The sequence below is a fragment of the Daphnia carinata genome, chromosome 7, assembly GCF_022539665.2.
Source record: "Daphnia carinata strain CSIRO-1 chromosome 7, CSIRO_AGI_Dcar_HiC_V3, whole genome shotgun sequence".
Taxonomy (NCBI): Eukaryota; Metazoa; Arthropoda; class Branchiopoda; order Diplostraca; family Daphniidae; genus Daphnia; species Daphnia carinata.
In genome coordinates, this window is record NC_081337.1 from 1,094,292 (window position 1) to 1,117,130 (window position 22,839).

The window sequence follows — 22,839 nt, forward strand, 5'->3', positions numbered from 1 at the left end:
CATTCTCGGGCTCTTTACTGTAGCTAGCTTCTGCCGTCTTAGCCAGAGGGCCCTATGATAGAGGAAGAACAAGATAAGTTACTTCAGTTCTTGATGGGACGCATTGGCGGTTGTCCGTCTCAGTCCTACCTCTTGCAGGACTAGTGTGCTTTCAAACAATTCGCATCACTCTTTTTTTTTTTTTTCGACAACTTTTCGTCGTTATTGTGGGTGCGTCCAATTGCAATTGCATCCTTCATTTCATTTTTGGATAAAACCATTCCTTTGGCCAGTTCTTCGAGAAGGTTTTCGTTTCGTCCATTCAGCCGCGTGTTGTTTTTTCTTTACCACATTCCATAAGTGTGTGCTGCAAAGCGTCAGGAACGACAGAATTTCCTAGTGATCGCCGCATATTGGCCAACAAACTTAGTGCGTGTGTGTGTGTGCATTATTTTGTTGGTTTGTTTTTTTTGCGTGTGTTTTCTTTTTTGCGTTGCGCTTCTGTTTTTGTTTGCTGCTTGCCAGTTTGGGACGAAATACGCGCCGCTGCTGCTGTTACTTTTCGGTCTCTTTTGATCTGCAGCCATGCCTCGGGGTATCTTATTTCATTTGCTGGCTATCCAGGCTAGACACCAAGTGTAGCTTGGCCCAGCCGCTTATTTTCCAGCCCTATACCTTCCGTCCATTCCTTTTCTCTCTCTCTCTCTCTCTCTCTCTCTCTCTCTCTCTCTCTCTCTTTCTCCCTTTCCGAAGAATGCACCATTGATGCCATCGTATAGCTCCACCAAAATTTACCCCACTGATCTGAGTCTACCGTTGAGCTAAAAAGTCAAACCGTTCACATCGGCTTTCCAACCTCAAACCAGATCGACACGAGGAAACAAAAAACAAAAAAGAATTCTAATTAAAAAGAAACAAGAACAAAACGAGAAAAGAGAATACTTTCTTTTCTTGGGAGGGGTAGGAAGTGGGCTTTGCCAGAACGCATATGTGTTTTGTGTAAGGTGTTGAAGCAGTAGCTATGGTAACTTGCAGCTCTTAACTGGACGCCACGGTGGAAGGTGTTTTTCGACCATGGCCAAAGAGCAACACCAGGTGCAGAATAGTGTTGACGCTTTCAAGGAAGAATCCAGTTGCAAAACCAACACGAGCTTGGCAACGGCAAACACTTTGAGCAACATGTTACAGTGGCCATCTTTGAAGACGGTGCGATGTTGGCATCGTTTGACGTCACAGGCCGGTGCTTCGACAAGCGAATTAAGTGAGACGACGGCAGCAAAGTGCAACAAGAGCAAGACGACGAGATGGCGGAACACTGGGCGCCGCAATGCCACCATCGATGCGCTGTGGTGTTGCACGGTGGTCGTGTTTTTGCAGGCGCTGCTGGTTCACGGTCAAGGGCCCGGACCAGGGCCCGGCCGGAAATCGTTCGATCGCCTGATTAACGTGGCCAATCCGACGAACATAATGCCCGATCAGTTGATGCAGTCGAGGGCTGTTGATATGAGGATCCAGTTGGAAGTGGCCGAGGAGAGGCCAGCCGGAACGGTTGTTGGCGTCATTCCGACCAAGCCCGGTTTCACGTATCGATTCAACGAGAATCCTCGTGAATTCCGTTTGAACGGAACGAGCGGCGAGATCGTGACGGCTGTGGTCCTCGACCGCGAGGCACTCTCATCTGATCGTTTCGATTTGGTGATCTTGTCGAGTCAGCCGACGTATCCGATCGAGGTGCGCATTCTAGTGGTGGATATCAACGACAACGCGCCAGCATTCCCCGAGCCGACGATCGAAGTTTCCTTCTCGGAAAGCGCCAACGCCGGGACGCGCGTCATCCTGGACACGGCTACCGACGGCGACGCTGGAGACAACGACGTCACCACCAACTACGAAATCGTGGGTGGCAACGAAGAGCTCAAGTTCAAACTGGCCGTGACGACGAATCCAAGTGGAGAAACGCCTTATTTGCATTTGGAGACGACGGGCAAGTTGGATCGCGAAACCAAAAACCACTACCGGCTCAATATATCAGCGCAGGACGGCGGGCAGCCACCCCTCTTCGGCTATCTCATCGTCAACATCACCATCGTCGATGTCAACGATAATCCGCCCATTTTCGATCACAGCGACTATGTCGTCTCCTTGAACGAAAGCGTTGCTCCTGGTACCCACGTCATGCAGGCAAGTTCACTTATTTTCATTTTACGCTCTTTATTCTTTTTCTTGTTTCTTTCTTTTTCCTTTCAAAAGAACATGTCAACACCTTTTTTTATTCCGTGTTTTTTTTTGTTGGTTTCTGTTTTGTTATTTATGGTTTTGGTCTTTTGGGTTTTTTTTTTCTTTTCTTCTTCTTTTTTTTTTCATTTCTTCCTTTAGACCAAGACAAAAAAAAAGGAATCTATATTTATATCAATGGTGTGTTTGCGTGATGTAGGTGACGGCCACTGACAACGATGCGGGCGAAAACGCTCGCGTCACCTATTACATCTCCGACACCGAGACGCAATTTGCGGTCGATTCCGAAACGGGCGTCATTACCACCACGGAACAGTTGAATTGTCAACGCAGTTGCCCGCAGTTGGTCTCGTGCAACAAGAGCTGCGTTTTCACCGTCTTTGCTCGCGATCACGGCAGCCCCAGACAAGACGGACGCACTTACGTCACCGTCAATTTACTCGACGCCAATGACCACGATCCCATCATTCGCTTTCGATACTTCCCAGCCACGGCCGATTTCGCTACGGTCGACGAAAACGCTCAAAACGGATCCGTCGTCGCCGCCGTCTCCGTCATCGATTTCGACGAAGGCGCTAACGGTGAAACGACGGTGGAAATCAAAGCCGGCAATGAACTGGTCCACTTCCGTCTGGAGGAGACGCCCAGTTTTCATATCGTCCGTGTCAACGGCGTCCTTGATCGTGAAAAAATTAGCAAGTACAATTTGACCATAGTGGCCACCGACAGCGGGACGCCAGTCAGGAAGGCCATGGCTTTCCTTATCATCCATGTCAACGATGTCAACGATCACGAACCCATTTTTGAGAAGAGCGAATACTCGGCCGTACTCAGTGAACTGGTTCCCATCGGGTCGTATGTCGCCGGTATCACGGCCACAGACGAGGACACGGGCATCAACTCCAACATTTTCTACGCTATCGTCTCGGGCAACGATCAACAGTGGTTCGAAATCGACATGGTCAGCGGATTGATAACGACGCAGGCTCAATTGGATCGCGAACAGCAGGATTCGGTGGAGTTGCGCATTTCGGCGAGAGACGGCGGGCCGAATCCTCGTTGGGCCTACACGCACATTAAAATCACCATCTTGGATGAGAACGACGAGCACCCGCAGTTCGTGCAACAAAGTCTGAAGCAGGTCAACTTGTCGGAGAACACGCCTCCCAACACGCTGGTTGCCTTGCTGACGGCCGTTGATCACGACCAAGGAACCAATGGCTCCGTTTCCTACATGTTTGACAGCGAGATGGATCAACGCTATCCAGGGATCTTTGCCATCGACGCCAGCACTGGACGGGTGACGACAAGGACCAAACTGGATCGAGAAGTCATTCCTGAATACGAGATCAAGGTCGTCGCTCGTGATCAAGGCAATCCACCCCTCTCTTCCACCGCAACCATCGTTCTCCGTGTCCTGGACGCCAACGACAACAGCCCCGAGTTCTATCCGCAACAATATCTCGTGGCCGTCAGCGAAACTCTACAAGTCGGCGAGGTAAGTCCTGCCATGTTTTACGTGCTCTTCTTATTGCGGTTAGCCACAAAGTTAATCTTCTTTTTACTTTATGATTACTATTTTATTTTATTTTTTTCCCGCTCACTTCAAACTGCCTTCTCGTTCATTTGAACAACAGCCGTATGGTATTTGTCCTATCTGTTAAGATCTATTGTCGGTCTAATTTTCATTGAAAAAACCAAGTCAGATTCATCCAATTGTAACGGCTTACTTTCACGAGCCTTGTCGCTCTTCGGCTTTTGTTTTTGGCATAGTTTAAATTCGATACGAATAATGTATGGACCGTGTGTTTAAATAAACAGGCTGTTGTGACGGTGACGGCTATGGACGAAGATGAGGACGAAAATGCTCAAGTGACGTACAGCATCAAAAGTGGGGCCGAAGGTGCCTTCGACATCGAAGAGCAAACTGGAATTATCCGCTTGCGGAGCCCGCTCAATAGTGCCCGAAAAGCTCACTACAAACTCAAAGTGGCTGCCAAAGACAGGGGTGATCGCAAGGCGGTCGAAGACGCCGTCGTCGAGATTCTCGTCGAAAACAGTCCAGCCAATTACCTGGACTTCGGCAGCAGCAGTTATCACTTTGTCGTTGTCGAAGATCCGGGCAAGAAGGAGCCAGGCATCGGGCGCGAAGTCGGCCGTCTCAGTGTCAACAACAAACAAGTGCAATCCAGTCCGAAATATTCCATCATCGGCGGCGATCCGTTGCGAGTGTTCCACGTCGACGAGACCACGGGCGTCTTGACGACGGCCAAGCGCATCGACCGCGAGAAGCAATCGCACTACGAACTCTTGGTTGTGGCTCGTTCTGGTTTCTCCTACGGAACCGTTTCGGTCAATGTCACCGTCCAGGATGTCAACGACAATCCGCCTCGTTTCGACAAAGCTCGTGCAGTCGCCCGAGTCGTTGAAAACTGGCCAGCCGGTCACGAAGTCTACTTGGCCAAGGCCGAAGATTTGGACACGGACAACAACAGCCGCATCACTTACAGCCTCAGTTTGAATCCGCACGAGCTGTTTACCATCTCCTCGACGCTGGGCATGATCTATCTCAATCGGCCGTTGCAGAATGAACTTTCGCATTTCGATAGTTCGCTAACGTTGGAAGTGACAGCCACCGACGATGGTGCGCCACCGCTGTCTTCTCGCCAGTTGGTGACCCTCAATCTCGAAGACGTTAACGACCACACCCCCGTCTTTGAATACCTGTCTTATGAAACCTCCCTCTTGGAAACCATATCAGGTACGTTTCAACATATTCGGTGCTCGTTTTTGTTTTTGCTTTTACGGTCCTTTTTCTTTATTATTTATTTACTTATTTTGTTGTCATTTATTTTTAAAAGCAACCATAATATAAACACTGTTGGTTTTTGGGGGGTTTTTAGTCAACGAGCGATTTTTCGCCCTGTCGGCAATGGATCGGGACAAAGGAGTCAACGGACGCGTTTCGTATTTCATCAGCGAAGGCAATGAAGCCGCCAAATTCGGAATCTTCCCTGACGGCATGCTGTACGTCAAGAGTCCGCTCGATCGAGAAGCCAAAGACTATTACGCCCTGACTGTGGTAGGCAAAGATGGAGGAACGCCCGCAAGGAGTTCTTCCGTCTCCGTCACCATTCACATCATCGACGAGAACGATAACGCGCCCAAATTCAGCAACGAGACCTTCTCTTTCTACATTCCGGAGAATGAGGCCCCAGACTCGTACGTCGGACGCCTGACCGCCTCGGATCGCGATGTCGGCCGCAACGCCGAGTTGACCTTCTCTATAGCAACATCGCAGAGTGACTTTACCATCGATCCCAAAAGCGGATTCATTAAAACAATGCGCTACTTTGACCGCGAGCGACTCGTGCAAACCACCGGCCAAGACTATGTTGTCCTGGAAGCTGTCGTGTCGGACAACGGTGTCGTCCGATTGCGAGATCGCGCCCGCATTCACGTCTACATTCTCGACGTCAATGACAACGCGCCCGTCTTTTCGCGGTTGCCCTACAAAGCCCAGGTGTCGGAAGGCGCCTCCGTCGAGACTCAGGTGTTCCGTGTTGTCGCCACCGACGCCGACGACCAGCTCAATGGTGGCATTTTCTATTACATCACGGAAGGCAATGGCGACCACAAGTTCCGCATCGATGAAGCCACGGGTCAGTTGGTGTTGAACCGACCGCTCGATCGAGAAACGACCGATCGCTACACGTTGAAGATCGGAGCGCGCGATGCTGGAGTTCCCAATCTGAGTACGTCGACGACAGTCGTCATCGACGTGCTCGACGAGAACGATAACGCACCCGAATTTATGCACAGCGAAGCCAAAGTGTCGGCATTGGAAACGTTGGCTGTCGGCTCTGAATTGGTGACGTTCCAGGCGACGGACGCCGATCTGGGTATCAACAGTGAAATCGCGTTCAGCATTGGAGCGGGCAACATGCACGACACTTTTCGCATTGACCCTCAATCGGGTACATTGTACCTGGAAAAGCCATTAGACTTTGAGATGCAGCGCTCCTATCATCTCAACATCACGGCCAGCGACCAAGGCAGCCCGCCTCTCGTCTCCAGCATCACTTTCGTCATCACCGTCGAGGATGCCAACGATAACGCACCCGTATTCCCCAGGTAACACATCCGTCTTTCTCGCTGTATTAAAAATAAAGACATAATTAAAGAAAGAAAACTACAAAAATAACAATAATAAATGATAATAATAATCTACGAGCAACGTCATTTAACGAAATGAAATAAAAATTCCCGTTTTTACAGCACGGCGATCGTCCGGCAAATCCAAGAAGGCATTCCGTTGAACACGCCCATCGTCACCGTTACAGCCGAAGATCCCGACTCGGGGCTAAACAGCCGCATCCGCTATTCGTTGATCCAGCAGGAACCTTCTGTTTTTATCGGTCTTCCATCGCGAGGTGGTTCCGGTCCGCATTTCGCCATCCGGCCGGATACTGGCGTCGTCTACGTCGTCCGTCCCATCGACCGCGAATTTGCCGACACGTTCCGTTTAACGGTGGTAGCGACGGATCAAGCAGAGCCGGCCAGCAACCGGATCTCGGCTGAGAAGTTGGTGACGGTGATTGTGGAAGACGTCAACGACAACGCTCCGACCTTCACCTCTGTCAACGCCGGTCTTTTGCCGAAAGGCGCTGAACGTGGACACGAGATTCTGCGCGTTCACGCGGCCGATGCCGACGCCAACACCAATGGATTAGTCACTTACGAACTGGTGTCGGGCGATGCGGAACTGTTCGCCTTAGAGCGGACCACCGGCAGGCTGACCCTGCGCAGAGAGATCCCTGCCGCCGAGATAACGTACCAGTTGAGCGTGAGGGCGACAGACGAAGCTGTTCACTCGCAACGCAAATCAACCGGAACGCACATCACCGTCATCAGCGTGACAGACGATATGACCGGACCGCTGTTCACCAAGAAACTTTACGCTGGATCGGTTTCGGAGAATGAGCCTGCCGGCACCAATGTGCTCACCGTCAGCGCACGTTACACTGGCAATCCGTTAGCTGACGTCGAGTATTTCATATACAACGTGACCGCCGGCCAACGCGGCGTACCGTTGCTTTTCGAAATTGATTCGGAAAGCGGTGTCGTATCGACGTCGGCCATCCTCGATCGCGAGGCAGACGCCGAAGAGTACGAACTTGATATCATCGCCGTCACTAGAGGCACTGCTTCGCCACAAACAAGCGTTTGCAAGGTAAGAAAACAAACAATTTGTTTTGCACATCTTCTTTTGATTTTCTGGTTTGGTCTTTTCAATCGCCGTACTTTATTTTCCGCGTTTTTATCTCAGTTGGTCAAGCCAACATCCAATCGTAGAAAAATGGCTTAGAAGCCCTTTGCAAAGAGTCAATAGGCCCACAAAGAAACGCGAACAGCTCGAGACTTCTCCCTGATCGAATCATTCCCTTTGGTCAATGGCCGAACCAAAGTTTGGGTTAACTGGGTGGCAATAACGACTGTTAAAGTTGGGTTTTTGTGGCTGTGTCCTCATCAAAATCAGACCGAAGAACCTTTTTCTTGTTATTTTTTTTTTTTTTTCGTTTTCTAAATGAATCCGAATGCTAGCACTGCAGCGCCACATGTCATTTTGTCAAGGCAGCTTTATAAACAGCTCAATCTGCAGATGTAATCAATGGATGATCCTCCTCCCTTTGATCCAACTGGATTGTATATATATATAGACATAAAAAGAGTTCGTACTTTTCATTTCGAAACAAGGCCACATTACTCGACCGACACCATTGCTTAGTGCACGCAAATACGTCGTAGTGTAGTGCCCCTGTCAAGTGGTCTTTTTGCTTCCTCTCTTTCGTTTTCAAGGTCATTCCCCTCCCATAGAAACAGAGCGCGCCAAGCCAAGGTCATTTGCAGCGCTAGAGAACTCTCTCGCTGAGGCGTGCTCGAACAGGTAACAAAAGAATACCAGCGGAGAATACGGGGAATGAATATAAAACAGGTACAGGAAAATAGGGAAGAAGCGTGTGTGCGGCGAGAGGGGGGCACCCAACGAGAAGACTCGACGCTTTCTCGATATGAAACAAAACACAAAACAAAAGACATTGAACGTCGAATATGATCTGCCGTGTTAGCGTGCGCATCGCTGTGTCGCATGTCGTCTTTTGTTTTTGCTCGTCTTGGCTAAATTGACAGGAGCCAGGAGATGTTTACTGGAAAACTAAACACGAGCCCAACTGCTTCGCCTCTTACTCTGATACCTTTCCTTTCGGCTTTAGCTTCACAAGTTGTTTTTGTTGTTCAATTTGCCATAGCTCTTACATCGTTTCTTCGTTCCTTCGCTGCTTCTCTTTTTAAGGAATAGGGCTCGCTATGTTGCCTAAGGCAGTAGAGGCCAAGGCACAACTATAACATATGATTTTTTTTTTTCGAACATGCAGTCGCTTACAGTGTTCTCAGACCAACCGTTTTTGCCCGCCGAATTTCGGTTAATATATATATATGTATATATTTTTTGCCCCTTCTCTTCTTTTTTTTTTTTAGTGAAGGGGGGAGGGTTCAAGAATTCATGCCGCTTCTGTTGGTTTCGTCCAAGAGCTGTCGAATGGTTTAGGTCTACTGGCCTTAGGAAGAAAATCATTTTCCCCGTTTTCTTTCTTTCTTTCTTTATTTCTCTCTTCTCTATTTTTTTTTTGTGTTTTGTTTTTATTTTATTTTTCTTTCCCCACCGGACGAAAGGTCCTAGTTTTGAATGGTTCTCGGTTGGTCCCTTTGCTCGTCTGTAGCGTGTGGCTCTCAATCCAGTCAGGGGTCAGATCAAAATGCATGCCTTGGGCGTTTCTCTCATACACGTTCCCACGCCTAAAGCTCCTGGCCCTCTGCTTCACGTGGTACTTGCCTATGCAATACGGGCATTTTGAATAGGCCATCACTAAAGTGTTTAGACTCGTCTTATTATTTTTTTTTTGCTACTCAAAAGGTAGCAAAATCATAGGTGAGCTATATACCAACGACTTTGCATATTTGTAAGAAAAAAATAACAATTTAGGCGTGCCACTGAAGCACGGTTCCAAACGAAAAGAATTCTGTGCGAGTTAACTACAAACCGAAAAACCTGAAAAACTCGAATGAACGCGTTAAAAATTGATCGACGCAGGGATTAAGGCTATGCCGTTGGGTATCGAGCCGTCAGATGCATCGCTACTGGCTCACAAGTTGACAACTCCGAAGTAGCCACCTGGTACTCGGCCCCTTCAACATTGCAGTGATTTCTTTCTATTTCTTGTCCTCCCTGTTTTTCCTATCTATTTATTTTTCAGGCAGCTTTTTAAGTAAACGATTTGTAACAACTCTTCCATTACGATAGGTGTTACGTGTGACACCTTTCCAAGTCGTTGAAATATCTAGTCATATTTTAGCCACTGTTGAACTGAGAATATGCAAAAACGTATCCTTCCTTCATATATAAATTAAAATATTACACGTCAACATATTACGTATTGCATGTTATACGTCAACTTCTTTATTGGCTCAACATATGGCGACAATTCATTAACATGGCTAATTATTGTTCTGCTTTAGGCTCGCATCAAGATTGTTGACAAAAACGATAGTCCGCCTGTATTCCGTGACGACGATGCCATCATTTCGGTATCGGAGGACTTAATTATCGGGCAACCCATAACTACCGTCACAGCTACCGATCTTGATAAATCGGGCACTGTGACCTACACCCTCGTCTCCGGCGATGATGGCAAATTTACGTTGGACTCTTCCAAAGGAATCCTGACTCTTCAGGATACTCTCAACAGGGAGTCACAGAGTCAGTACAAGTTGACCATTAAAGCTGACGATGGGGAGCAATTCACCGAAACTGTCATCGTCGTTAAGGTAAGCACATCGCATGTCAGAACTCAAGATGCAATGTTCATCGAATTGCTGGTAGTTATAATTAATAATGTGTTAAAATAATATAATCAACTCCGATTTCCAGGTTATGGACACGAACGATAATTCTCCAACTTTCAGCGAGGCAGCATATTCGTTCGATATACCTGAAGACACTGGACGAGGAGCATTCGTGGGAGCTGTTGTGGCCAATGACATGGATGAGGGAATCAACGCTCAAGTTTCTTATACGGTTCTTTCTGATTGGGGCAACGACGTCTTTTCGCTTAATCCTCAGTCGGGTGTTTTCACGTTGACTTCTAGGTTGGACTACGAACAGGTAATGATGAAACTAATTCACTGTTGACTGCGTGCCCAGTTGTATAACATCGGGATCACGTGGGTCACTGGAAGATTATTGGCATTACTGTAGCACCCCCTTTGTTACGCTATCGCAGGTGCAGCACTACATTTTCGTGGTGCAAGCCCAGGATACTGGGCGTCCCAGTTTGTCGTCAACTGTAACCGTCTATTTCAACGTTCTCGATTTGAATGACAACGCACCCCTCTTTGACCCCATGAGCTACAGCGACGAATTGTATGAAAATATAACAGTAGGATCCAGTGTCATTACTGTGAGCGCCACTGATCAGGATTCCGGTAACGTCATTTTTGGCCGTACATTTCGTCATCATTTTTACGATTCTCTGCCTCACGAAATGCGTTTGATTGAAAACGAATGCAGGAGACAATGGCAAACTAGTTTACAGCATCATCGGCGGAAACGAAAACGAACAGTTCCGCATCACTCAAAACGGCACGATAATGACGTCGCAGTCGCTTGACCGCGAAACGCAGTCGCTCTACAACCTTGTCGTCATGGCTACTGATCAAGCCAAACCACCGGAAAAACGCTTGTCTTCTACTGTGCAGGTACGTGTGCCTTTAAAATAACAAGACAAACCGTCCGTCGGTGTGTCGTAAGGGTTGCCATAATTCAGATGTTCTGATGCCCCCCCCCAGGTTACCATCATCCTGAAGGACGTCAACGACATGGCACCAGAATTTGTATCCTCAAACGAGACTACGGTGATGGAAAACATCCCAATAAATACAGTAGTGATGGCCATGAAAGCCATCGACAGAGACGAAGGGCGCAACAGTTACATCGAGTACTCGTTGGCACCGATCGACGACGGCTGTTTCACACTGGGCCCTGTTGATGGATTACTCAGAGTGTCGGCATTGCTAGATCGTGAAAGTCGTGCTAATTACACGCTGCACGTCATGGCGTACGACCGCGGCCTGCCGTCACGCTCACAGTCGCTCAACGTTTTGGTGCGCGTCCTAGACGAGAACGATAACAGCCCTCTCTTTGACCCCAAAGTGTACAGTGCCAGTGTTTCCGAGAACGCCACCATCGGATTGAGTGTCCTTCAGGTTTCGGCCACTGATTTGGACGAAGGCCTCAACGGTCGCGTCCGATACACTATCGTCGGCGGCGACATCAACTTTGATTTCCATATCGGCGAAGATTCGGGCATCATTCGAGTGGCCAAGAACTTGAATTTCGAGCGGCGCTCACAATACGTCTTGACGGTTCAAGTCGAGGATTCGGGAAATGACGTCCGTTACGATACCGCTACGGCTACCATCACCGTTATGGACATCAACGATAACGCCCCCGTGTTTTTAGACTCACCCTACGTCACCTACGTGATGGAAGAGAACAGCCGACTACCTGCGCCCATCATCACTGTCAAAGCCCACGATGCTGATTCGCCACCCTTCAACAGGGTTCGATATCTCATCAAGGATGGCGATAAAGGTCTTTTCCGCGTCAACAGCACCACTGGAGAAATAACCGTTCTGCGCTCGCTTGATCGCGAATTTCAGTCACGTTACGACATTGTCGTTGTCGCAATGGATTCGGGTAAACAACATTCCTTATCCTTTCTTTGTTTTTTTTTGTTTGTTTTTTTTATTTTGTTTTTCCATTTTGTATTCGTGTTCAGTCATTTGAGAAAGTTTCGGAATTAGTTACGTACGCAACAGGGAATATCTCTTCATTAACAATGGGATCTCGATTAATTTTTTAGCGATCTTTTCTGATTAAAAAAGAATGGGGCTAGAGTATTCTACGACTGCATCTAGTCTGATGTGCCACTTCGAGCGCTCGGTGATAGGATTTTGTGTACCAGCCATGCCTTTCAAAAAACGTGGCATGCAATGGAATAACCAATTTATGTAATCAACGACGAGGAAAGAAAACTCGAAAACCAAGAAAACTGATTAACATACGGTGTAAAGCGAAGGATTCGTTATCCCGCCCATCGACCCCCCTCCCTAAAAAAAAAAAGAAAAAAAAAATGAAATCCAGACAAAGACATTCGTCGTGCTGGAAAGAATGAAAACTAAAGCTAAATCTCATGATTTAGTCTATTGAAATTTGCGTATATTCTTGTAACGCGAGATGAGATAGTGTGTTCGAACGCTCGATAACATATTCGTCAATATGCAGTGAATTGTTACGAGTTGATTGCCGGTAAAGGCGAGGTGAGACAGCTCCAAGGCCGCTAGATGATGGATGTCGAACCGGAATCGAAATCCCATTCCATCGCGCTCTTACCTTATTCTCCCCTACTTGCATTTCACATGAAATCTCTTAATGTCATTCGTCTGGCTTTCTGGCTGGCTCCAACTGCCGTAGTCTGGCACTCTATTTTCAAAAAAGCATGCCGGCCTGAAGGATGAATATGATTAAAAGCTTCGAGCCGAGATGAATGCATTCTTGGCAAAAAAAAAAAAAAAATTATAAAATAAAATAATAAAATAATAGTAATCATAATAATAAAAGAAAATGTAATATCAATAAGCCATTTCCTACAGGAAAACCAAAACTTATCGATATATTAACAAAAATACTTCTAAATTTCGAACTGTTGGCTAATTGGAAATTCTTTTCTTATGTTAGGTGTCCCCGTTTTGACTGGAACTGGAACTGTGATGATTTTTGTCGAGGATGTCAACGACTACAGTCCAGAATTTTCCCAGAGTCAATACAGGAGCGAAGTGATTGAAAACGGCCCTGTGGGTTTGTTTGTGACGAAAGTGTCTGCATTTGACAACGATGCCGGCGAAAACGCAATCATCAGGTACATTAAACAGTAGACTATTCGCGTGTTAGCGCCAATCACCAACCGAAGAGATCAATATCAATAGCACTTGCTGACGTTGCATCTATTTTCAGGTACGAGCTAAAGAATGAAAAGGAAAAATTCCGCATTGATCCGAATACTGGAAACATCGTGACGAAGGCCAAGTTGGATCGCGAGGAGCGCTCCGAGTACGAGCTAATTGTCGTAGCGTCTGATTCCAGTTTGACCAACGCCCGTACGGCCCAAGTCACCGTCATTGTGCACGTGAACGACGTGAACGACCACCCGCCCGTTTTCAAAGAGATGCTCGATATTGTTTACGTTCCAGACAACATAGAGCCGGGGCAATTCGTAGTGGGTGCCAGCGCAGCTGATGCCGACATCGGTCTGAATGGCAAAATCATTTATCAATTGTTTGGCGACGATGCCGGCAAGTTCAGCATCAACCAGGAGACTGGCGTCATCAAAGCGTCGAATTCCCTGGCTACGTCGGTTTCAAAAATGACCAACTTCAAATTGGAAATACGCGCATCAGACAGTGGAACAAATTCATTATCCTCGACTAGTGTTGTCGAAATCCGATTGCGCCCTGCCGACCAGTTCCCCGTCGTTCGCAGCGAAGCCAAGTCTTTCACGTTCAGTGAACAAATCGAAAATCGAGTCTTCACCAGCGTAACAGCTACGTCACCTAAACCTGGAGCCGCTGGAGAAATTCAGTACGGCATTGCGGGCGGCAATACGGGAGACATTTTCCAAGTGAACGCCAAAACTGGCGAAGTTTCCATCGGCAAAGGGTTGGACTTTGAAATCACAAGCCAATACGAATTGTGGATTGAGGCTCGAGATTCCGACGAGACTTCGCTGGCCAGCGTGACTCGTTTGCTAATCAACGTCACCGACTTTAATGACAACACTCCCGTGTTCGATCACGTCATCTATTACGCTAGCATTTTGGAAGAACAGTTCCCTCCGTCTCCACTGATGGCCTCAGCTTCTCCGCGTAATGGCGCTGACCATGGTGCATGGGACAATCGGGCGTTGCTACAGGTTAGAAACAGTTTTTTTTTTTTTTTTTTTTTTTTGTCCACCAACGATTGGTGGAGTGGAAAACGACACTTGGCAGTCCACTTCTCATGATTGGCTCGGCTGTAACCGAGGAAAACATAACTCTGTAACCAAAACAGTTTGCAATGCTTTTATAATGCTGAAACCCACAAGTTGAACACACCCAACATTTTGTACATGATTTAATGTAATTTGTATTTTTTTGTTTCTACTTTTCATTTCTAAACCAATAGGATGGGAAAGCTGGTTTAGGTTTTTCGCACGGTGGTTCGCGTCATCCGACAAGCGGTGAGTTGCGGTCGAATACGTGATTAAAACATACATTGGATTGCTGGACTAAAAACTGTTTGATTTCTGACATAGGGCACGAGAATTTCGCCACCAACCAAATCGATCGAGTTCGAGGTCACAATGCGACCGACAAGATAGTGCTGACGGTGCACGCGACTGATTCGGACTCGGGGCGCAACGGTCTTGTTCGCTACCAGTTGCGAAACAGTGGCGACCTGGACAATGCCTTCAGCGTGGACGCCGAATCAGGCAAGATTTACACCAACGTCAAACTGGACCGAGAAGACGTTGGCCATTACACGCTGATTGTTGAAGCTGTCGATCAAGGTGCACCTCAGCGCACGGGCACGGCCACCGTTTCAGTCACGGTCGCTGATAAAAACGACAACCCACCTCGTTTTACCCGCCTTTTCAGCGTGAATGTAACAGAGAACGCGGCCATCGGTACGTTCGTTATACAAGTGACAAGTTCCGACCGTGATATTGGTGTCAACGCCAACGCCACCTACAGCTTTACGGAAAACCCGACTGGCAAATTCCGAATCGATCCCGTCAGCGGCAATGTCACCGTTGCAGGCGTCATCGATCGTGAATCCAAAGAAGAATATCTGCTGAAAGTATCGGCAGTTGACGGCTCATGGCGCGCTGAAACTCCGCTGACCATCACGGTCCAAGACCAGAACGACAACGCTCCCGAATTCGAGCACAGTTTCTACAGTTTCAGCTTTGCCGAGTTGCAGCGTAACGTGGCCTTTGTGGGCCAGGTAACGGCAGCCGATCGCGACAAGCAAGGACCCAATGCCATGATAACATACTCGCTGAAACATCCTTCCGAGTTTTTCTCGGTCGATCCGACCAGTGGAGAGATCCTGTCGAAGCAAACGGTTCGCTACAAACACACGAACAAAGGATCGTCACCCGAGAACATGTATACTTTGTGGGTAGTAGCGGCAGACAACGGGAAACCGCCGCTTTCATCCGAATGTCTCGTAAGCATCAACGTCGTCAACGCCAACAGTTACGCGCCTCGTTTCGAGAAACCCGTCTTCTTCTCGCCGGTGCCTGACAGTGCCGTTTTGGGTCAGAACATTCTGCAGCTGGTTGCCGAAACGGGTCAGTCTGACGCGACGGGCGGCGCCGTCGTTCACGCCAACGCGATAGAGTACGTCAAAGTCGGCGGCAACGGATCCGACTTCTTCAACGTCGAAAAAGATACGGGATGGGTGACGGTGACTGGTCCACTGTTTGGCCGCCGCGACATGGAGTTCGTTCTGGTCGTCCGCGCCCACAGCACGGGCGCCCCGCCGACCCACGACGAAGCGCTGGTGCGTCTGGTGGTCACGGGCGAAAATCGTCACATACCCGTGTTCACGGCCCTCAGCTATCAAATTATCGTCCAAGAGAGCGAGCCACTGGGCTCAGTTATTGTCAGCGTCACGGCATCTGATAACGACAGTGGACCCAACGGTGTTGTTCGCTACGCCATCGTCAGCGGCAATGACGAGAACAAGTTCGCCATCGACGCCAGCACCGGAGCCATCAGCGTTGCCAACACGCTAGATTTCGACACTTTGCAGAAATTCACGCTGAACATCACGGCGACCGATATGGGCTTTGAACCCAAATTGGCAACAGCCACTTTGACTGTCATATTGACGGACGTCAACGACAATCCGCCGCGTTTCAATCAGTCCCATTACGATGGTTATGTTCGGGAAAACTCACCGCCCGATACTTTGGTCATCGATTTGGAAGCGTTTGATGCCGATTCGGCCAAGAACAGCGTCATCCAGTATTCAATTATTGGCGGCAGCGGCAAAGAATTTTTCGCCGTCGATTCCGAGACTGGAGTTGTAACCACAAAGAGCTCATTCGATTTCGAAGAGAAAACGTTTTACGACTTGGATGTTCTGGCTTCCAACCCGGACTCTTCCATGTTTGGCTCAACAGTCGTTCGCGTTCACATTACTGGGCGCAACGAATTCTTCCCCAAATTCGTCCAGCCAGTCTTCCAGTTCACCGTTTCTGAATCGGTGCCGGTTGGGGCCAGTGTTGGCATCATCCAGGCAACCGATAGGGACAATGGAGAAGACGGCGAAGTCTTTTACCTCTTCGTGGGATCCAGCAACGATCGCGGATTCCACATCACACCTGAAACCGGAGTCATCACTGTGGCTCGTCCTCTGGATCGCGAATCGAACCTTCATTTCGTCAGCATCTTGAAAGAACAGTCGCCGTTGACCAGCGGCCAGCGTGGCATCGGCTCCGACTCCAACAATCAAGACGTGGCCTCGTCCGACTATTTCGTCAGTCCAGTTGACCACGCTCGCATTGTACTCTCGGTTATGGCCAAGAACAGAGGCGGCATTAGAGGGAACGATACGGACGAAGCGCAAGTCATCATCTCCATCCAGGACGGCAACGATCCTCCAGTCTTCGTCCAGCCCGTTTACCACGTGCAACAACTTGTGGAATCTGCACCAGTTGGCACTAAAGTGGTGACTGTTCAAGCCATCGACAAAGACGTCCGACCACCGAACAACGAGTTCACCTACTCGATCCTGGGCGGAGAAGGCAGCAAAGCCTTCAGGATTGATCCTCGTACCGGCGTCATTGAAACGGCCGCTCTTCTGGATCGCGAGCGTCAAGCCGTCTATAATGTGACGGTGGGCGCCATAGACAGGGGCTCGCCTCCGCAAACAGGCACGGCCGAAGTGCACATCGTCCTCCAGGATGTCAACGACAATGGCCCCACTTTCGAACCGGCGCGCCCAGCCGGTTCGGTTTTCGAGAACGAGCCGCCGGGAACGAGCGTCATGATTTTGAGGGCCATCGATGCCGACCAGGCGCCCAACGCAGAGCCTTTTACCTACGCGATAGTAGGCGGCGAACACAAAGATTATTTCATTGTCGACAAAGATACGGGAGTCGTGCGGACAACCAGTATCCTCGATCGAGAAGAGGCTGCTCAAATGACGGTCGTTGTCGAGATAGCTGACGGTGGAAGCCCTCAGCTCAAGTCGCAACTCCCCGTCACCGTCAACGTCTTGGACAGGAACGATAATCCTAGCACGCCCCGCACCGTCCGACTCATCGTCAACATTTTCACTGAGACTTTCAACGGCGGGCGGATCGCCGACGTCAGGCCCAATGATCTGGACATCTCCGGACAGTACCAGTGCCGCATCATCAACGGCCAATCGGCCAGTGCCACCAATCTGTTTAGCATACCGAGAGGTTGCAACTTGCACGCTTCGCGTGTTCACAAGCCCTCTGAATACAGCGTGAAAATTTCCGGCAATGACGGTCTCCACCCAGACGTCACGTCGTCCGTCTCAGTTTCTTTCGTACCATTCGACAATAAGACGTTGCAACACAGCGTCACACTGCGCCTGCTGAATACGACGACGGAGCGTTTGCTTGTGCACCACTGGAAATCGCTAATCGACGGCCTGCAGGCAAGCGTTTCTTTCGGCACGGTTCACGTCTACAGCATTCGCCAGGAAGGCGAGCACGTGGACCTCATTTTAGCCGTGCACAAAACGCAAGGAGATTACTGGGATCAAGACAGCGTCGCCACATTTTTGGATGCGGCCAAGGAGCTGACGCAGAAGGCTCTGGCTCCACCCACTAAATTCGTCACAAATTACACACCGTGCCAGAACATGCCTTGCGAGAACGGCGGTGTGTGCACATCCCATTTGCGGATGACCGAAGAAATGGAGACAGTCGACTCTCCGTCTCTGATTTTCACCTCGCCCCGACTGGAACAGCAGTTTGTTTGCACTTGCAAAAATGGCTTTAGTGGGCCTCGGTGTGAACTACGCCAAGACCCGTGCACCCCTACGCCGTGTCGCAACGGAGGTTCCTGCACTCGGCAAGGCTCCGATTTCCAGTGTAGCTGCCCACTCGGTTTCCAAGGCAAACAATGCGATCAAGAACGAAGCCGAGCGTGTGAGCTCACACCGTCGCCATGCCGCAATGGCGGATCGTGCCAAGAGACGCCCGAAGGAGCTTATTTTTGCCTGTGCCGACCTGGCTATCGGGGAAACCAATGTGAACTGACATCGGATTCGTGTCGACCCAATCCTTGCTTGAACGGCGGGCATTGCGACAATCGCAAGCCGGGGTATCGTTGCGTCTGCTCCGACAATTACTTTGGCACGCATTGCGAGAGGTCGTCTTTCGGATTTTCGGAATTGTCGTACATGATGTTCCCGCCGCTGGAAGCCAGCACCAATGACATTTCGATTGTTTTCTCGACCAATATGGGCAATGCACTTCTGGCCTACAATTTCGGTCAGCAGACTGGCGGACGATCGGACTTTGTAGCACTGGAGATTTACCAAGGAAAGGCCCGCTTCATGTTCGGTGGCTCCCAAACAGCCATCGCTTCTATTAGCGTCCCGAAACAAGTGGCCGATGGCAAATGGTACCGCGTCACTGCGACTCGGAACGGACGTATTGGGTCGCTGAGCGTCGGCGAGTGCTCGCTTACTGGTGAAAGCTGTAGAGATTGCCGATCAGGTGACAGGACCTGCTCTGCTGACTACACTGGACCTACAGGGTATTACTATAATTAATTTATATAATTATTAATTATTATTATTATTATTTATTAATTATTTATCATTGTTATTAGTATCTTAAATTGATTCTTGAGTTATGGTTCAGCGTTAATGACTCATTTTCTTTCTATCAAAATCGATTTGTAGCACTCTGAACTTCAGCAATCAGCCAATGTATTTAGGCGGTGTTGCGACCATTGAGGCGATTCAAGATCGACCTGGTCAGGTGCACAGCGACGATTTCGTCGGCTGCTTCCAAAGCGTGTCGGTCAACGGCCGCTCGCTAAATCTTTCCAGCCCACTTAAATCGAGAGGAGTTACGAGCACCTGCCAACGTCGTCGAGATATCTGCAATGTCCATGCGCCTTCTTGCGGAACCGGTGGCACATGCGTCGATGGCTGGAGCAATGCCACGTGCGTTTGTCAGGGAGGACTTCAGGCTCCTAATTGCTTTGTTGCGTTGGAACCCCTGTCTTTCACGGCCGGTAGTTATGTCGAGTTCCATATCTCTGAGCGCCACCGACGGCGGCAGATTCTTCAGACCCTCCATTCCAGTGGCCAAAAATGGAAAAGGGAAATACCGGATGAAAACTCTTGGAGCAACACGCGCCTAAGTCGAGGCCGGCGTGAAATCGGTGAAGCCGTTTCCATACACAACTCCGTCTCGGTCAGTTTCAGAACGGTGACGAAAAACGGCTACCTGTTCTTTGCCGCAACCAACAACGATTTCACTACGTTGAGGGTAAGTTTCGTAGGAACGGAACAAAGCAAATCAGTTTAAATTGACTTATAATTTTATTTTTCTTATATTCTTTATTCACTGTGTATAGTTACAAGATGGTCTTTTACAATATGCCTCGCGATACGGATCTGGATCTTTGGTTAATATGACGATTGAAGATAAGGCAGTAGCAGACGGATCGTGGCACAACGTCACCTTGACGTCCAAGTTTAGGGCTTTGCGTCTTTATCTGGATGGCGTGGAAGTTGGCGACGAGCTTGACATGTCTATCGTTCACGATTTCGTGGATCCTTACTTGACATCCGTTTTAATTGGCGCCGCTAATAAAGACGTATACAACATGAACGAGGATATGTTTGGTGAGTTGGCTGTTAACATTCGCGCACCTTCTAGAATTGATCGTAATCTTGTTCGTCATTACAATGATTGATCCTTGTATTCTTTCAGAGTTTGAGGGATGTCTGGCCAATTTCACAGTCAACGGTGAGATCCAGCCGCTCAACGGTTCCGGTGGAATCTTTGACAGAGTCATTCACCACGGTCGCATTTTGGCTGGTTGCAGCAACAGCATCGCGGGCGCCTCCACTGCCCCTGATCCTCTAAGCATTGGCATCACGCTCGTTATCGTTTTCTTCGTTATCCTCCTTGTGGCGATCCTCATTAGTTTCGTCGTTGTACGCGTGCGCCGACAGCAACGCGATAAAAAAGCAGGATTGCAGATCAACAAACACAACGGAGGTGCCATGATGGGCGGCGGATCGGTGAACGATCCGTCTCGAACTTTAGCCGAATCAGGTTACATTGAAACTTCTGACGTTAGCGAAGACGGATGTGTCAGACCATCGTTGACGCAGGACTTGACATCGAAAAAGTTCCGCGAACGCGAAGTGGCCGACCACCGGGAAAGAGACAGACCACAACGACCTGACATCATTGAGCGCGAAGTGGTGAACAAGTCTCCAGGCGTACCTTTGCGAGTTGAGGATTCGCATTTGGGGGATCACAGTTCCATGACCGGCCTCGGCGGCTTAGGTGATTGCGAGGCCCCTGAACATTACGACTTGGAGAACGCCAGCTCAATAGCGCCATCCGATATCGATATTGTCTATCACTACAAAGGCTATCGCGATGGCAACGTCCGCAAGTACAAGACGAATCCTCACGTTCCCAGCTACCACAAGCACAACCATCGTCATTCGCCGCATAGCTTCGCCAGTCCTCCCCATCGCGAGTCCCCAAGAAACATGCTGAGATCCAGTCCAGCACCCGGATTGCCTGGAGGGCCACCAGTAGCACCTCCTCGTGAATCTCCAGGAGTTTTGAAAATGCAAAGCACGCCACTAGCTCGTCTCAGTCCAAGCTCTGAGCTCTCGCAACAAACTCCTCGCATTCTCACACTGCAAGACCTCAGCGGAAAGCCGTTGCAGACGGCTCTTTTAGCTACATCTCAAGTAGGTGGCGTCAAGGATGTCATGAGTACGAGCGAGAGGAGCCTCAACAGTCCCGTCAGTCAGCTGAGTCAGAGTACGAGCTCGATACGGAACTCGTCCCAGGCTACCAAGAAGAAGAAGAAGACAGGGAGCGATATGGGAGTTGCGCTTGGCCTCACAGCCGAAGAAATCGAGCGCCTCAACTCTCGGCCACGTAATTCCAGCTTGGTCAGTACACTTGATGCTGTTTCGAGTTCAAGTGACGACCGGCCAAGGAGTAAGGAAAAGCTGGCAGAATTAATGGAAACGAACACCGAGTTGTTGGAAACGGCCGAGAGTTCCACTGACGAGAGTGGCAACGACTCGTTTACTTGCTCAGAATTCGAATACGAGAATAACTACGAAAAAGTTTCACGGGACTTTGGACCAGGAAACATGATCTTCTCGAAGCTTGCCGAAGTTGATAATGAAAACGAACATGACAATGAATCGGCCAAACACTACGACGGTTTCGACTCTTTCCGCGGCTCTCTTAGCACTCTTGTCGCATCCGATGACGACCTGTCAAACATCAGTGCATACAAACCTCCCAATGGATCATCGCTGGGATGGGACTACCTTCTCAACTGGGGGCCAAATTTTGAGAGCTTGGTTGGTGTCTTTAAAGACATAGCCGAATTACCGGACTGCAATAATGGTAGAGTAAATGTGACTTCTCGTATGGTCGTAGGTCCTAAGGCAAGTGAAGAGTACATATAAGTATCGGAATCTATCACTGCGTCGTTGGCTTCATGGTTAAAGAAATGAGAAAATTTCTTTAGCAACATCAATAGCCGGCGAACACACAAACAAGTTTTGAGTATTTTTGGATACTAAAAAAAGGAAAATAAGAAGAAGAAGAAGAAAATAAAATAAAACCGAATAAAAAAAAATAAAAAAAAAATAAAAAGTTAGAAAAAAACCTTATTTTTCTTTCCACCGCAGAATTACATTTTGAAAGTGTGAATGTTTTTGGCGGCGAATAATTTACCTCTTAAAAATTATTGAATGATATGTTAAATTCGCGTTAGTTTCGTGTTTAGGCTTTTGAAATGTGTAATCTGCTCTCCAATAATGTGTGTACAGCTTTTTTTGTTCTATGCTCATTTTGTGGGATTTGCAATTTATTCTTTGCATGTATATAGAGCAGATTTGGCAGTTGATGTACGCATTGCTCCGTGTGTAGTGCCAAATAAAGTGTGGTTTATCATTTGCCAAATTTGTTTCCAGTACTAGCAAATGTCCCCCTCGTGCTTCATATGCCATAAGGGGTATTTACCATTGCGTGCATCAGGTATATATAGCCGACACCATTTACATAAATGTTACATCATCATTTGGGAGGATATAACAACGCTCAGCTTGGCGGCCCATCGATTTAATAGACCGAGCTTAGACTGCTATTCTCGTAATTAAAGAGTGAATTTCTACTTCTTCTCTTTGTTGGCATT

The 22,839-nt window shown here is 48.5% G+C and overlaps 1 protein-coding gene across 1 annotated transcript; it reads left to right on the plus strand.

Annotated features, from left to right (window-relative positions):
- LOC130698720 (cadherin-related tumor suppressor-like) lies at positions 1-22,607 on the plus strand. Its single transcript, XM_057521402.2, has 17 exons — positions 1-2,160; positions 2,414-3,712; positions 4,036-4,975; positions 5,118-6,348; positions 6,493-7,447; positions 9,790-10,098; positions 10,202-10,435; positions 10,554-10,755; positions 10,841-11,028; positions 11,119-12,028; positions 13,070-13,250; positions 13,346-14,300; positions 14,552-14,606; positions 14,682-19,176; positions 19,325-19,919; positions 20,008-20,278; positions 20,367-22,607. Exons 1-17 carry the CDS (start codon positions 1,054-1,056, stop codon positions 22,106-22,108), a joined length of 15,669 nt encoding a protein of 5,222 aa, XP_057377385.1. The 5' UTR covers positions 1-1,053; the 3' UTR covers positions 22,109-22,607.
- The last annotated feature ends 232 nt before the right edge of the window (positions 22,608-22,839 follow it).